The following is an 18,678-nucleotide window of genomic DNA, read 5'->3' as shown; positions in this document are numbered from 1 at the left end:
AATGCAGCCATAACTCCAGCAAAGCAACATTCAATGTTGGCCAAAATAATGATGCTAATCTTTACTTTTAACTCCTGGAATGAATGAAAAGTATTTTTAAAAGACTAAGCATCTCTTTTTACTTACTTGACTTTCATTTAAAAGCTGCAAATCCTATTTTTTCACCAAATTTGTGAAAAGTGCTAAATATCCCTGATGCCTTATAAAGTCATGAACATCATAATCTGAAGTTCGGTAGTTGTATATAAAAGGCAGCTCTGAGGCAATTTTTCACAGTGGTTGAGGGCTTTAAAACTTGTTTCCTTTGCTATTACATTGATTGAATCGTGTGCTGAGCCCAACTTATTCCCTGAACAATTTCTAGAAGTATATTTCATAAAATGCCTGTGCCTGGAGTAAATTACAACACACGTGAAGCAAACACAAGCAATGCATAAATTATGGACAACAACTTACATTGGACAACAATATTCAGATATTAAAGAAATAGTTCACACAAAAATGTATATCCTGTCACCATTTACTCACCTTTCAAGTGGTTTGAAACCAGTAGACATCGATTGATTTCCCGCTAACCTTTTAGCGTTTTCTTAAACAGTGCTGATGTGCCATTGTGTTCATGTGCTCAACAGAAATGACTGTGAAGGTCATGTTATGGCAGTTTAAAGACACCTCTCATAAGGAGAATGAAGTCACATGCATTGCTCAGGTGTGAGTTTTTTTCCACAGACTTCAACAGTGTACAAATCTTGATGGTTCTGTGAGTCTCATCTATCAAATCTGACCTTTAATTAGACTTTTTATTGGATTCAAGTCAGGTGATTGGCTGGGCCATTCTACAACTTGATTTTCTTTCATTGAAAGCATTAGAGAGTTTCCTTGACTGTGTTTTGGATTGATTGTCTTGGAATGTCCACCCTGGTTTCATCATCATCCTGCTAATGTAAACGTTGGGCTGAAGCAGATTATAATAATTTACAATGATGAAGGGCAGCGGGTTGCAGAAGAACTACAGAGAGATTTCAGCTGCTGTCTGGGCTTTCTCTACATTTTTACACCTCCCTTTCTTCATATGTTCAATACTTTTCCCGTGTCATTTCATTTTATTACACAATTTCATTTGCAAACTAATTATGTTTGTTTTATTTATATAGATTTATTTGGATATTACCAACATCCAGTGAAAATTTCAACCTTTAGAAATATGTTTTCTGAGAAAAATGCTGACGAGTTCATTACTTATTTTCCCCGCTGTATGTACTGTACTATAACATGCATATCGTGAACATGAATGGAAAATTCTATAGAATATGTCTTCTTTAGGGAAAAAAAAAAACAAATAATTACATTACTGGCGTCCTTGGTCAACTCAAAATTCTGAAATTGCTATAAAACATGTAGTCAGGTACAGTATTTTAATCCAACTAATCTCCTTCTCAGTAAACAAACCCCCACAAAAAAAAAGAAAAAAGAAAACAACAACTTTCTGATCATTTACTTAAAATCAAGCGGATGTAAACTATCATAACTTTCTTTCCCGCAGATATTTTGAAGTATGTTGGAAACATTCAGCCGCCATTAACATCAATAAAGTAGAAACAAAAATACCAAGTCATAGCTACTGCTTTCTAACATTCTTCAAAATAACTTCCATTGTGTTCAAAAGAAATAATAGGGAGAGTACGGTAAATGGTGACCGAATATTTTTTTTTTTACTATATAACTATATCCCTTTAAGACATGGAGTTTTCCTCTATTTTAGTCGCATTATTAAAGTGCAGTATAGACACGTACACAAACTTACTCGCATGTTTACCCTCATTTTTGTGACAGATACAGAAAAGGTAAATACTTTGGATAAGTGATGTCCATGTAAACATACTGTGCCCGCTGTGCAGCAGTGGCTCCGTCAGGGGATTACTCAGCTTTTTGGTGTTGTTTTAATTAACGTTGCGCTGCAGTGTGTGGCGCATCACAGCTTGCTGAACACCTGCTGTTCGCATCAGTCAGAGCGGGCCCCGCCGGGACCCCCAAACCTCCAGGAGAGCGAAAAATGAGCTTGCCCTGAGACACCAAAGTGCTACATCCACAGCTCTCTGAAGAAATCAGGTGTCAGAAACAAGCCAACAAGTTTAATGGGAATTCAACTTAGCTAATGTAGATTTTTAAATAAATGCGGATTATTTAAATGATGGAGAGGCCTCTTAAAATGAAATATAAAGCTGAAGACAATTTATTTCTTTTACAAATATTAATATTAAGTGTTGTTAAACGCATCGTTTAAAACAATAGTTTTAATAATTTCTAATAACTGATTTCTGTTGACACAATGACAGTACATTATATTTTACTAGATATTTTAAGTTGAAAGCAAAATTATTAGCATTGGGATTTTTATTTATGTGTATTTTACAAATATTCCCAAGTGATGTTTAACAAAAAAGATTTTTATTTTAACACATTTTTAAACAATAGCTATAATAACTAAACTTCTAATAAATTATTTATATTGTCTTTGACATGATGACAATACATAATATTTTTCTAGCTCTTTAAAGGGCATGAATTTTAACCATTTTTTAAGATTAAATTTTTTTGTTTCTCCAGAATGTGTTTGTAAAGTTTCAGCTCAAAATACCCATCAGATTCTTTATTACACCTTTTTAAATCTGGGAAATGTCAGCTTTTCAACATTTCGACAGTCAGCGATTTGACTTTCTTTATTACAAACATGCGCTGTTTTAAAACCGTTTTAAACTTGTAAAACTCATTCTTGATCACATTTGATGATGACTGATGATCACAGAGAACTGAACAGATCTTTTAATCCCGGTTGCTTTGCACACGTCCTGTCTTGTTGATATGATTATACGTGTTACTACGGAGACATGTTAATACATGGCTGTCAATCAATTCGATGGGTGGGGAAACCACACTCCTATTCATGTTGCGGTCGATCTCAAAATGGGAAGGATTTGGGTCCTATTTTAACATCAGGAAATAAAAAAATAATAATAATAAAATAAAAAAATGAAAAGAGAGACTTATTGTGTTTATATCACCCCAATTTGACAGAGGACACACTATACCTACACAGAGTTCTGTCCAAACAGCTTACAAAAGATGATTTTCATCAAAGTGCCCTTTAAAGTTAAAAATAAAAAAATCATTAGCTTTGGGATTTTTTCCCCCATTCTTTTAATTCTTTTATTTTTTTTAACAAATTAGTTTTTTCAACATTTTTAAACAATGGTTTTAATAATTAATTTCATCTTAATTTTGTCTTTGACAAGTACAGTACATATGTCTCTCGTGACAGTACATATTAGGTCTAGTTAAAGTTTGCGACAAAAAATTATTAGCTTGGGATAAAAAAAATACTAATAATTTCAAAGTGCAGTTTAACAGTTAATATTTTTTTCAACAAAATTTTAAACAAAAAAATTATTAGGTTAATTAGGCATGTGATTGGACACAAAATCCTTTCCTTTATTAATTATTCTGTTTTAGCTGAGGACCATTTCAATGTGGTGATGCCAATGGCCCTTGAACAGTTCCTGCTTGCTATCATACTATTTCATAACTGTAACAAGAGACAATTCAATCATATTTTCACATTAAAACAGCCGTTTTAAAATTATTTATCATTATGTGGACCTTTTTGGATACTCAGAAGCTACAAAAACTAAAAATGTAAAGCAGGAAATAAATGTGAAATTAGCATTCCTATTGTTTACATTGCTCAAAATGGTCTACACGTATAAAATATCTTCATGTTATATCTGCATTTAAAAAAAATTATCACTATTTACTTTTCCTTAAGTGTTGCCAAACCTTTATGAGTTTCTTTATTCTTTCGAACACAAAAGATGGATGTTGGAAACTGGTAGCCATTGACTTCCATAGTATTTGTTTTCCTTATTATGGAAGTCAATGGTTACCGGTTTCCAACATTCTTCAAAATATCTTATTTCTGTTCAACAAAAGAAAGAAAGTGAAACAGGTTTGAAATAAGTGAAGAATGAGTAAATGATGACAGAACTATGACTTTAATAAAACCTTAAAGAGCAAAATTGGGTCATTTGAATTGGATAATTGGATGAAAAATACATATTTTAAAGCGATAGTTCTCTCAAATAATGCTGCTGCTGAACATTTTACTCATTTTCAGGTCATTTTAACTCAATGTTTATTTAATTCTTCATTAGAGCACATTTTGAGCATGATAGATAGTTTAATTTAAATATGCTAATTTGTGGTTGCTGATTATTACAAATATTTTTTTGTTGTGGTTATTAAATAATTCAGCTCTTTGGACATATTCACAGTAATCCCTTTCTTTAGAGAATATTGGGCTATTAAAATAAAATAAAAAGTTTACCTAATAAAATAATGTGTGATAAACAGTTGCAGTTTTAAAATGTAAAATTTTGCTTTTAAGTTCAGGTTATTTCACTGTGTATTCCTTGATGGCATAAACACGAGGATTAAAAAGCAAAGTAAACAAGTATATTGTATTGAAGGCATGAGATTCATTTAGGAAAGCTTCTTTAAAAGAGTCAAAAGTGAATCAGTTATATTAAAACAACATTCAGTTTAATGTAAAATGATGCTATGCTTTAAAATGACATTGTGCATTGAGGAATACAAAATGCACAATTTCTCAAAGTCAGGGCTAAAATAATAAGATTTCCTAATTTAAATAGTATTGTAAACAAGCGCTTTTCATAAAGAGGGAAACCTTAAAGATTGTGATAATTAAAAATAAGTTAACTAGTGGTTTTCTTCATTAGTCGTCCTCCTGTTGTTGTTGGTTCTGTCTGGATGCTGATGTTTGCTGAAAAGTTGTCGTCCTCCATTTAAAGAGTCCAAATAGAAAAGATAAAGTCCCAACAGCGGCTGAAACGGTGGCAAGGAGCTTCAAAAACAGAGAAGGCAGTCATTAAATATTTACTCTATTGTCAGAGAAATCATTGTAAATAATCATTATGTTGACTTTTTTTTAAATGTGCTTTAAATGACTAAACATTCTCCATGCTTTCAAATCATACATGCAGGAAGTCAACAAATGCAATTTAAAATGCAAACTAATTAAATACAATATTTATTTACTTTTTACTTTAATTAAAATAAAAGAAATATAATAAAACAAATAAATACAATTAAATTTTAATTGTAAAAAATATAACAAAATTACAATTAAATAACATTATTTACTTCAAGTAAAATATTATTGTAATTTGACAAAGTAAATATTTAGTTAAATATAATAAATATTTGAATGTTTATATTTCCTTTTACAATTATTTCAATTAAAATATGTTGAATAATAAATAAATAAAACTAATTTAAATGTTTTTTTAAATAAACTAAAATTTAATTCAATACATAAAAATAATCAAAATATTTATTGTCCTTATTTCCCCATTTCTTTTTATTAAATAAATAAAAAGTGTAGTAAAATATATTATTCAATTTATGAATTAATAAAATAAAAATAATTAAATACAATTTGAAAATAAAATAAAATTTTATAAAAAAAATTAAAATACAAATTTGAATAAAAGAAATAAACTTAAGTAATGAAAGCAAATATTTAAAAAATAATCATAAAGTAACAAAATTCTAAATAAATTATAAAATTAAACATTATATATGGACGAACCTTTATAGCGATGTCCTGATGTAGTTGAAAAGACTGTAGGTGTGCGCTGAACAGAGCCAGTGTGCAGGGCAAGTATGCATCAGTGCTGTTGGTTTCTCTACATCTATAGACAGGACAGATAATAAAGAGTATAATTGTTGAGCTGTATTGAGCTGATAATGTCTGAATGGTGTTGTTTTACCTCTGGAAGAGGGCGCAAAGAAGCTTCTGTCTGTCTGTTAGGTGAAGGTGCAGTAAATGAAGCTCAGAAAGGACACTGAAGGGCAGAGACGCTCCATTCTGGACGAGCAGACCCAGATTATACCAGCCCTGAGGAGTCAGAAAATCACATATGAGGGAATAGCATGAAAAAAAACTAAGAATAATAAAAAATACAGTACGTTTTTATTTTTATTTTGTTAATTTATTTCTGTTTTTACATTCTAAAGATCTTTTTTCTCAATCAAGAGGCTTTTTGTGGATGAAATGAAATATCTCCATGGATGTTCCAGGTGTATTATCTGAAGATCAATGCCAATGAAGCAGTTTATTTTTCAAGTGAACTTCAGATTTGCATGGCGCAGGTGAGCCGTACCTGTGGTTCATTCCTGAGAGCTGCTCGCTTGTACATCTGTGCTGCTTCAGAATGCTGGTTTTCTCCATAGATCAGATCTCCTGTCCGGATCAAAGCTGAGAGAGAAACAAACACATGCAGACAGGGAGGACTGAGCTCCAGGAGGCAGAAGAAAAACACAGCAACTGGACACCAGACACAAGAATGCGCAACTGCACGCACGAACATACACAAACGCTTCACAAGATCTTTAGATCTAGGATAGTGATCATTAAATTATTTTGTATAATAAACTTTTGTATTACTAAAGTACAACATTAAAAATACTAAATATATAAAATACTTCTGCTACTTTATAACTGTTATTGTTACCATTATTATTATTATTAGCAGTAGTAGTAGTAATAATAGTACTAGTAGTAATAGTGTTGTAGAAGTAAAATATTGATGATAATCACCCACTTCGAATGTAATCACTCCATTGAATGGGCGTTATCAGTGGTTATCAGCTGGTAGATATGGGCCAAAAGGGGCCTTCTGTGCCTACTACTCATCAGCCACATGGTTAATGAGCTATACTAACAGAGAAGACTCCAGATCTGTTTATACATTACTGTAATGGTTGGGTTTAGGGTTGGTTGGGGTAGGGGGAGATAATAAAATACAATTAATGGGAAACATAATTACCATAAGGAACTGGATCTTGAGCTTGTATTGACATATTATAATATCTTAACATGCAGCGAGTGGCAAGTGCAGGATCCAGAGAGACCTGTTGAAATATAAATCATCCGTCAGAGCGAGGCAGTGGAGGGAAGATGTTAAGCTGAAAGTAAAGCTTGTGTTTCTAACAGACTCACGGAGTTGAGTTCACACAGGTACGCTACATTAAACTGAGCCGCTTCAAAACCACTCTCTGCAGCCATCACATAATAAATCAAAGACATCATCCTGGAAAAATAACGCACGCACGCACGCACGCACGCACACACGCACACACGCACACACGCACACACGCACACACGCACACACGCACAGAGAAAAGAGAGAGAGAAGACAAGATAAACATAACGTTTTTTTTTAAGCATCCTTACAAAGCATGTAAAAAAAAAAAAAGGGTTAAAAGGACTGTAATTTAATTTACTATAAAATGAACTGTAATTTAATATTATGGAATTATAGATCAATGCCTGAAAAAGTAATGTCAAAAGTCAAACATGTATTGTTAAAATAAAGAAATAATAAAAAGTTATATTATTATTTTTATTAACATTTATAACTATAAACGATGAAATTAATTATCGAATTAAAATTAATAATAATAATAATAATAATAATAATAATAATATTAATAATAACAATAACAACAACAAAAAATATAAATAAAAAATAAAACCACAATAAACTTCAATTATTTTTATTTAACTTTAAAAGAAACAAATATAAAAATAATGTATAATTGCTTATTATAATTTAAAAATAATTGTAAACGAAACGTATTAACTACAAAAAAATAAAGTTTGTTTTTTATTAATTCAAGGTCAATTTTGTATAGTTAAAAGAAAAATGTAATAAATAATTTATAATGGACTACCAGTAACCTTAAAAAAAAAAAAAAAAAAAAAAAAAGAAGTATTTTTGTTTCTTTAATTGCACAAAAAATATCTTCTTATTCTTCTTCTTATTATTATTACTACTACTACTACTACTACTACATTTTTATACTTTTTATAACTCAACAATACAATTATTTTAATGTTATTTTTGTTTATAATAATAATAATAATAATATAATAATAATAATAATAATAATAATAATAATAATAATAAACAACCGATTAAAATAAAAACAAAAAGAAACTATAAACCGAAAAAAGAAAAAAACTTTATAATGAAATTATTATTATTGAACAAATATCACAACAATGGTATAATAATAGTAATAATAATAATAATGATAATGGTGGTTCATTCTGCTGTGGCGACCCCGGATTAAAAAATGGACTAAGCCAACAAGAAAATGAATGAATGAATGAATACTAATAATAATAATAATACTATTAATAATAATAATCATAATAATAATAATAATAATAAACAACAAAAACAACAAAAATCAGTGTTTTATTCTTGTTTTAATTGGTTGATGATGATATATTATTATTATTATTATTATTATCATCATCATCATCATTAACAATAGTAATAATTATAAACAACTGATTAAAATAAAAATAAAGCAACAATAAACCTAAAAAAAAAAAAAAACTTTATGAAATTATTATTATACAAATATCACTGCAATGCTATAATAATAATAATAATAATAATAATAATAATAATTATCATCATCATCGATCAATTAAAAAAAAAACACAATTATTATTATTTCACATAAAAATAAACCGATGTAATAGCAATGTTCTTAAAATATAATAATAATAATAATAATAATAATAATAATAATAATAAACAAATGTAATAATCAGAATAAAAGCATTTAAGTTGTTTTTTATTAATTGTCCTCTTCTGAATGTGGTTATACAGGTAAAACAAGCAGAAATTATAGGTCAAATTCAGTATAAATGTAAATTCTGAAATATAGTTTTTATTAAACAGTATGAGCTAATACTTTAAACATACAAGTACAGTAGACTGCATGTACAGCTCAAACAGAAAGGTTTACCAGTTTCCTCTGAAATAAGCATTCAGTCCTTTCCGCAAGACTCTTCCCAGATGCCCATTCTGTTCAGAAGCCCATTTAACCCACCTACAAGTAAAAGAAAAAATACACACCTTTCCTATAATTACAATAGTAAAATGTTGACTTAAAAACAGTCCAGTGGTGAAATAAGAGTGAATCTCATTTACCAGAATAAACGTGTACAATGTATCATCAACATCCTTCAGCAGATGCAGAGAAACACTGATAACATTCACTTCATAAAATGAGTTGCTTTTAATCAATTTTGAGTCAAGTATAGGAAAACAAACAGTTGGTTTGCGTTTTTCAGTTACATTTTTGACCCAATGTTTTTTTTTTCATATTTGACTTTGAATTAAAGCAACAAATCAACTGTTACACCAGACATGTACACCATTTTAAAGGGATAGTTCACCAAAAATAATGAAAATTGATTATACTCTCCCTCAAGTGGTTCCAACCCTTTTTTTTCTGTTAAACACAACAGAAGATACTTTGAAGAATGTTGAAAAACAGTAACCATTGAACAAACAAACACTACAGAAGTCAATGGTTACCGCTTTCCAGCATTCTTTAAAGCAGTGGTTCTCAAACTTTTTTTTTTTTATCAAGTACCACCTCAGAAAAAAAAATCTCTCCAAGTACCACCAAAATGAGCAGTATTGAAATACAGTAGCGTAGTAGGCCCAGTTAAACAGCTACAACTTTGCACAGTTAAAAATTATTGCAGATTACCTCAGAAATATAGGCTATATGTCATAGTACATACATCATTTTTGATAAATTTTGAAATGTGAGTTGCATGTACATCACATATTTCATTCCTCCGCATACCACTAGAAGGAAGCCTGTGTACCACTAGTGGTACATGTACCACAGTTTGAGGACCACTGCTTTAAAGGATCTTCTTTTGTGCTTATCAGAAGACATTCAAACAGGTTTAGAACAAGTGAAGAGAGAGTAAATAATGACAATTTTTAGTTGAGTTAACTATCCCTTTAAAAACTTGATTTTGTACACATTAAGTTCATGTGAAATCAAATTTTAAGGTTTTTCATAAGGTGTTCATAAGGGTACTCCAAAACACTGAAATAATAAAATGTAATAAATTAATAATAAAACGAATAAATGCAACCACGAACGCTAAAATTAATTATATAATCAATAGTAATTAATAATAATAAAAATAATAAAAAAAAAATAATAATAATAATAATAATAATAATAATAAAAACAACAAATATAATTAAAAAATAAAGCCACAATAAACCTAATTAAATTATTTTTGTTTAATTTTAAAAGAAACAAATATAACAACATTTATAACTACTCATTATATAATTTAAGAATAATTGTAAATAAAATGTATTAACTACAAAAAATAAAGTTTGTTTTTTCATTAATTCAAGGTAAATTTTGTATTGTTAAAAGAAAGATTTTATAAATAATTAATAATAAACTACCAGTAACCTTAAATAAATGGTTTACAAATTTTTAATATGTATTTTTGTTTCCTTCTACAAAAATCTCTTATTATTATTATTATTATTATTATTATTATTATGACTATTACTACTACTACTACTACTACTACATTTTTATACTTTATAACTAAAGAATAAATAATTAAATACAATAAAATATTTTTAATTATTGTTATTTTTGTTTAGAACAACAACAACAACAACAACAACAACAACAATAATAATAAATAATAATAATAATCATCATCCAATTAAAATTAAAATAAAGCAACAATAAACCTATAAACCTTAAATCACACCAATATAAACACAAGCATACTGACAACACAACCTTATCATTTTTTTTAATTATTATTCTTATTTAATATTTACCTCACCTAATGAGACTGGTGGGGACAAAGTTTAGGTTACATCCCAAGTGTTTTCTTGGTTTAATTTTAGAGACTGCCACTCAGAGATCATCTTCCATGTACAGTTGTGGCCTGTGTTTATTTTAAATGTACCTGATTGCCATAAAGGTGTCAAAGTTTAGGCTGGTGACATAAAATAAATATGCTGCAAATGACACTATTGCAGTGTTGTTAATCTAACGTAAACACACCAATCGAATGGAAAAATATATATATTTGCAAGTATTTTAATGCAACTAGTATCTTCTGTAAGTTATGGATTAACAATGGTCAATTCAAAAGTTTATCAATTTATTCGATTTTTGGAAATCACTAAGCGACTCCCTCTCATTGTCATGCGACCCCCACTATGGGAACCACTGATGTATGGGATTGTGGGCAGAATCGGGATCTTGCTAGTTCATACTGACTGAACAAGTGCACACTGATATTGCGTGTAGACTAACAATAACAGTGTTATATTATGATGAACAAGTATTTTGAGATACATACAGAACAGCGTCTGATGGACGTCGAGCAACTTGACCAGGGAGTCCATGAATCCAGATATCAGCCAATTCAATGCCACCAGATAAAAGTCCTCTCTGAGCTGACTTCAGAAAATACTTATACCCTTTGAACTGATGAAAAGAGTCCACATTAGATAAGTCCATACGTATAATACTTACAAAAGAGAAATAATGAGAGCATTCCAATAAGTTTTAAAACAATAAAAAAAGTTTTAAAAAAGTAAGAAAATGTAAAGATCTAGGGAGAAATAGAGTACATCGAGGTGGCTGTTATCACAGAGTTAAGTCTGACTGACCGAAGGAACCTATTCTGCAAAAGCAACAACTTAATCCTGCTTACAACCAAGGTTATAAGAGTAATAGATTCTTTATAAGTTTTAGTTTCTATTTTGTTTTGACTTTTTGTTTTCAAATTCAGTTCGTTTTATTTAGATTTTAGAGGTATATTTAGTTTTTCTTAGTTTTTATATTTTGAAATTGCTTAGTTTTAGTTTAGTTTTTATTTGTTTCAGTATTAGTTTTTTTTCTAAGTAAGGATATTTGTTAGGTGCAAGATTTAAAATCATCAGAATAAATATTGTATAATAAAAACTCAGCCATACATTTTTTTAAATATGTATTCAAAGCACACATGACCACAACCATCAACCACTACCATCTACCCATCCTCAATTTCAAATACAAGAGCCCACCAGCAGCCCTAAGGAATGTGTGCAAGGCTGCTTCTGAGGTTAGCTACACAGTAGTGATGGGAAGTTCAGATATTTACTGCTGATGTTAGGACTCAACATATTCAAATTATGTAGTCAACAAAAGCAATTTCAGTCAGTTAAAATATCAACATGATCTGAAAATGTCTTGCAGTAAAATTCTGCAACCCAACTGAAGCATGATTAACTTATTTAAATTCCATTACGACTTTCTGTTATGAAATAAACTTACGTTTCACCAGATCCTTTTATTTAACATTAGGCCTTCTGTTTACCAGCGATGATGGTGTTCAAGTTTAGTTCAGTCACAGCAGGCTTTCATGTACTGTTTAGGTTTAGTTCACTGAATCCCGCATGCGCTGTATTATCGGTTCACCGCTTCTCAATTTGATCTCAGAGTAACGTTACTGTTCTAATAACTGAATGAGACTATATATTGGATTATTTAGAGTCAGAGGATGGTATTAGGCCTGTTAAAAAGTAAGCAGTTTATGGATAAGTGCTTACTGGAGACGCGAGTCATTTCAAATGATTCAGTTCGATTAGGTGAACTAGTTCAACCAGTTCACTTTGAAGATCCAGCTAAAAAGATTAATTCGTGATCGCGATACAGAGATAAAACCCATTGTCAACGTACTGCGGTCACGTCCACTCGTTGTTTTAGTCGCGGAAGCAACAGCAAGGATGACTGTAGAAGAACCGGTTTGATCTGGCCAATGGCAGCAGGATTACAGACTCTGAGGTGCCATACGGTCAAACACCTGCAGCGTGAATTAGATTTCTAAAAGGCGTACAGTAACGCTGCATCAGAAACCGCATGCTTGCATACTATTCATTACGCTAAAATCAGTATGCAAGCCGAGTAGTATTTCTAAACTCATAGAATTCGAAAATCAGTACGCGAGAAGTACCCGGATGTCTTACTACTTTCGGTGAGATTCTGAAGTGCGCATCCCATGCATGCTGCACTATCCCATGATGCCCCGCAAGAGAATTCATGAATGGGTGTGAAGCGACGCAAATGACACATGTAGGTCATGTGACCATGACAAAATGCCGGGTGTAGTACGCCTAAATTCCAATCATACTTTTCATATTCATACTGAATAGAACAAACTTTTCTAATGGCCGAGGAGTACGTTTAAATTTAAATTCAGTACCTACTGAGTAGTAGGTGGTTTCGGACGCAGCCTAAGATTATGTATTAATAACATTTAAAAAAATGAAAACGAAGGAGGTTTTTGCTATAATTTTAGTTAGTTTTGCATGTACACAATACAGTTTCAGTTAGTTCTAGTTTTTTGAAAAACTCTCGTTTTCATTTTTATTATAGTTAACAACAATTATTTAAAACTTTAGTTTTCGTTAACTATAATAACCTTGCTTATAACATGTCTACTTATCACAAAACTGGAAAACAGAGGTTTATTACATCTTTAATTAAAAAGCAAAGCTGACAGAAACAAAAGACAGCTGAATGGAAGCATACGCTAACCTACATATTATTCAGTCACAAGATGGCACCAAACAGTCAAAAACAGCAGCATGTTAGACAAGCAAATAAATATGAATTTTGACGCATTATCTGATGATAAAGAGGAGTTGAAATACCCATGAGTCTGTGTTACTATTTTCAGCAGTTGTTATCTGGGATTATTATAAGATTGTCTGGAATACTCTATTCTGATTGGTTAGTCGCATCATTCCAAGATATGATATTACGAGATAACAACCACTAAATAACGCAGGCTGATCCAAGAACTTCAATTCCTTTTGACCATCAATGTTCACATCCATGTACTTACATCAACATTCATATTCAGCTGCTTGATTATCATGCCACGGTTTTTGACATTTTGGCTCTATCTTGTGACTTGAAGTGCAGGTTAGTGTATACTCCATCATACTCTTTTGTTTCTGTCAGCTTTGCATTTAATTAAAGAATTAATAAACTATTACATTCATTCATTCATTCTCTTTTTGGCTTGGTCCCTCCATCAATCTGGGGTCGCCACAGCGGAACGAACCGCCAACCCATCCAGCACGTTTTACGCAGCAGATGCCTTTCCAGCTGCAACCAATCTCTGGGACAAAACTATTACATCTCAGAACAATGCTTTGTGTTTAATTGTTATGTTTTGTGGCAAGTAGCCATGTAATAAGCAGGAAAAGTATTTCCAGGATGGCTCAAAATAAACCTTTTACAACAGTTTTCTGCTTTGGGATACCGATAATCCAGTGGAGCTTTATTATGCGATAACAACCGTCTGAATATACTTAATCCCTAACATAACTCCGGATTGGTTTATTGGCATCCCACCATCAAATTTATTTTTTATTCTGCGAAAAACCACTGCCTTTATGTACTTCATCATGCTTATTCCACCACAAAATTAGCCACAAAACAAGGTCCTAAACGGTAATGGTTTATTAAATCTTTAATTTAAAAAACAAAAATGGCTGAATGGAGCATAAACTAACCTACATTTTATTCAGTCACAGGAACAATAAAGTAACAGCTAAACTGTATCAGTGATGTGACATAAGCATATGAATATGGATATGAGCATATTCACCTATAGTCAGTTATCTGGGAAAAACATACTTTGGAATGTAATGGGTGACCAATCAGAATCAAGTATTTCAGACTGCAGTGTTACCTTTTATAACCTTTATATATATATATATATATATATATATATATATATATATATATATATATATATATATATATATATATATATATATATATATATATATATATATATTTACGGATTAATCAGAGGTTTGAAAGCACACAATGATGCAAGTATTTACCGGGTCTGCAGGCTGTCCAGGATAAAGACCCTGTGAGTGGAATACGCCCAGATTCATGGCAGCGTCTGCATGACCTTTAGCATCAGCTTCTTCCCACAGATGTACAGCCTTCTCGTAATCCTTCTCATACTGCTCATAGTACCAGCCCAGAGCGGTGAGAGCGGGAACAGACCCCTGGCAGATGGAAAAACCACTTAAAGACAGGCAGATGAGTGACAGACTGTCAATACATCAGTCAAGACCATCAACTGCATGAGAATCCATTACATCTGATAACATTCACTGTCTAGATCAGTGTTTCTCAACCACGTTCCTGGAGGGCCACCAACACTGCATGTTTAATTGTCTCCTTTGTCTGTCACACCCATAACAGGTCCTTCAGTATGTGTTAATGAACTGATGATCTGAATCAGGTGTGTTTGGTTCAGGAGACATGGGCTGTTTTTCAATATGCATTCTTCAGAGATCCTCATGATCTCATGTAACGTCATCATCAACTGCCAAAGTTCAGTTTCAAAACTCAAGACAGCAAGAACAGAGGACAGGTGAAATTCCCAGATGTGTTCTTGATATCGAGGATGCACCGATGCAGACTTGAGTGCAAAACTCACACGAGAAGTCCCAGGATTAATTGCAGCTGAATGTAGGAGGTGGAAAGCGCAGCATTCTATATAGATTTATTATTAAAGCTCAGAGAAAGTTCAGCTCAACTCCTTGTTCAAGCTCCTTCTCTCCAGACTGGACTATTGCAACTCCCTACTAGCCAGGCTCCCAGCTAGCTCTATCAAACCTCTTCAGATGCTTCAAAACACAGCAGCACGAGTGGTCTTTAATGAACCTAAAAGAGCACATGTCACTCCGCTGCTCATCCGTTTGCACTGGCTGCCAGTTGCTGCTCGCATTGAATTCAAAGCTGTGATGTTTGCTTACAAAGCGATTTCTGGCTGCGCCCCTTCTTATTTGCTCTCACTTCTGCAGATTTATGTGCCCTCCAGAAACTTGCGTTCTGTGAATGAACGTCGCCTCGTGGTTCAATCCCAAAGATTGAAGAAATCACTTTCCCGAACTCTCACGCTCGATCTGCCCAGTTGGTGGAATGAACTCCCTAACTGCATCAGAAGTCACTTGCTGTCTTCAAAAAACTACTTAAAACTTAACTATTTATTCTCCACTTTCCTTACTAATCTGCAAGTACCTTTCTAACCCCTCAACTAACTACATAAAAAAATACTACTGTTTTGCTTCTTGCACTTTCTTTGCATACCTGAAACTTGCCTATGCACTTATTCATTGTTGTTTTTATAGTTGTGTAAATTGCTTCCTTGTCCTCATTTGTAAGTCGCTTTGGTTAAAAGCGTCTGCTAAATGACTAAACAAAAATGTAAAATATATCTTATTTATCTCAGGAGTTTCCTTAAATGAGACTGTGAAAGTAAACATGGTCACATTTTATTTTGACGGTCCGTTTGTTAAATTTAAGTTGCACTGCATCATGTGAAGTAATTCTCATTATATTATTAGTAGAGTATTAGGTTGGGGCTAGGGTTAGTGTTGTTGACATGTACTTGCAAAGTTTCTTATAGTCAGTTAATGTCTGTTGAAGGAGCAGTATCAGAAGATATTAAGCAGACAGTCTATTAATAGTCAAATAAACCATCAAAAAAAAAAAAGAAGCTGTTACTGTAAACATTAACATAAAAAGGCATGAAAGGCATAAACACATTAGGGGGGTTGATTTGTAGAAATTCACATAAAATCTGTTTTATTTATATTGTGCAACGTTTATTTGTAAGGTTTTATGCAGAGTATATATTATGAGAAGGGGGGAAAAAAACAGTAAATCATTGTACAAATGCTGAAATGTTTAAATAATTTTCCATTAAAAAGTATGAAGGTCATGTGACCATCAGGAACACCCAGGGAAGAACGCAGCTCATATCTCACAGGACGCATTTTCTGTTCTCGCGGTCTCCTGAGTTTGTTCTTTCGAGATAACTCGTTCTGTGTTCTTGGAATTGAGAAACAGCTATAGAAAATGTGCAGAGCTGGTGATCCTCCAGGAATGTGGTTGAGAAGCACTGGTGTAAGACTGCTTATTTTAGTCCCTAATAGGACTAAAGTACTACATTAAATAAATGAATAAATAAATATTGTGTTTATTATACTTTATATGTATATAGAACAACTGTTTTATTATTATAGTAAGTAGACTTTTAATTGAGTAAATGTTATTTATTTATTTTTTGTAAATGTTTTGTGGATTTTTCCTGTATTAAAATAAATTTTAGTGAAGTAATTTTACTAATATTATTACAAAAAGTAAAGTAACTACTGTCAATTACAGCAAGATATATGCCATGGTCACCAGATAGGACATAACAAAACAGTTTATACATTTATAATGAATAAATATTGATTAATAATAATAATAATAATAATAATAATAATAATAATTTACATAACGTTGTTCTGATGATATGTTTAAGTTTATTTACAATGTATAAATGTTTCTTCTAGTTTTTAAATACATTGTTTTACATCATTGGTCTTACTATAATACCTCATGAATCATTTTCCAACTGTTTATTTTATACAATTTAATAATATTATCAATAATTCTTTATTAAATCTTGATTCGTTTATTTAGATTTGTTGAAAGTAATTTTCATTAAATTTAAATAAATTATTTACGGACCCCTAATCACTTTCATGTAGACCCCCAACATTGGATTTGATGTATTTACCTGTTCTATAGCTTTCTTAAGGAACGTAACAGCTTTGCGAACATCTTTCTGAACTCCTTGACCCTGTTAACAGAAGCAAGTGTGATATTTAGTAAGCTTACTGTCCTCCAAGCTTCCTCTTCAGTAATATTAACTCAAAATGCTTTGAAAGACTGCCCTCTGCTGGTCATATTACATATTGTTTCCTTTTTGAAGACAAGATCAGATACAAACAGGGTATATATGAAGTATACTGACTGTCAGGAGCACAATGGCGTAGTCATACATGGAAACAGGGTCATTGAGTTTGATGGCTCCTCTCTCATAATGTTTCACTGCTGTCTGAATGTCAGGGGACAATCCTTGCTGACCCCAGAACAGCATACGACCCATTGCTTGCTAATGAATAAAAAAATAAATAAAGGAAAAAAAGTTAATAATAATAATAATAATAATAATAATAATAAAAATAATAATAATAATAATAATAAATTAAATAAATAAAAATAAAGAATAAATTAAATAAACAAATAATAATAATAATAATAATAATAATAATTATTATTATTATAAAATTAAAAAAATAAATAAAAAACATTGCTGATCTCCACATCAGCATATTAGAATAATTTCTGAATAATTGAAGACAACGATGATGACAATTAAATTGCTATCACATAAATTAATTCTACTTTAAAATAGCCTAAATTAAAACAACAGCATATGACCCATTGGTTGCTAATGAATAAAAAATTATAATAATAATAATAATAATAATAATAATAAATATAATAATAATAATAATAATAATAATTTAGAATTGTTCATTATATCCACAATTTCAGATAAATGATCTTTATTATTAAAAAGATCAAGTAATAAATGATCATAAAAATAAAACTGTGAATGATTCAATGAATTAGATTTTTTATTAACAAATAAATTTAGCATTGGTAAACAGGAGACCACTTAGAAAAAAATAAAAATAAAACATTGAAATCTTATTGTGTCTGAAATTAGTTCTTGTATAATATAAAATATTAAAAACACACAAAATCGAATTCATGTAAGAGAGAAAAAGAATTAAAAACAAAGAGAAGATA

General features: G+C 31.1%; 1 protein-coding gene across 3 annotated transcripts in view; it reads right to left on the bottom strand.

The window, feature by feature from the left end:
* Positions 1-4,490: 4,490 nt before the first annotated feature.
* Positions 4,491-18,678, bottom strand: part of si:dkey-24p1.6 — a 27,426-nt gene continuing 13,238 nt past the window's right edge. Inside the window, 11 exon segments of one of the 3 annotated variants that reach the window (NM_001423261.1) lie at positions 4,491-4,918; positions 5,666-5,768; positions 5,847-5,974; positions 6,240-6,334; positions 6,906-6,990; positions 7,079-7,169; positions 8,905-8,988; positions 11,309-11,436; positions 14,853-15,026; positions 17,597-17,659; positions 17,834-17,974. In NM_001423261.1, the coding sequence (NP_001410190.1) occupies positions 4,790-4,918; positions 5,666-5,768; positions 5,847-5,974; positions 6,240-6,334; positions 6,906-6,990; positions 7,079-7,169; positions 8,905-8,988; positions 11,309-11,436; positions 14,853-15,026; positions 17,597-17,659; positions 17,834-17,974 (1,221 nt within the window). In that variant the 3' untranslated portion in view covers positions 4,491-4,789. 3 annotated transcript variants of the gene reach the window in all.

This window comes from Danio rerio, chromosome 15, assembly GCF_052040795.2.
Source record: "Danio rerio strain M-AB ecotype USA chromosome 15, GRCz13ab, whole genome shotgun sequence".
NCBI lineage: Eukaryota > Metazoa > Chordata > Actinopteri > Cypriniformes > Danionidae > Danio > Danio rerio.
The sequence above is the reverse complement of the archived record's forward strand: the minus strand, read 5'-3'. Positions and strand labels throughout refer to the sequence as shown.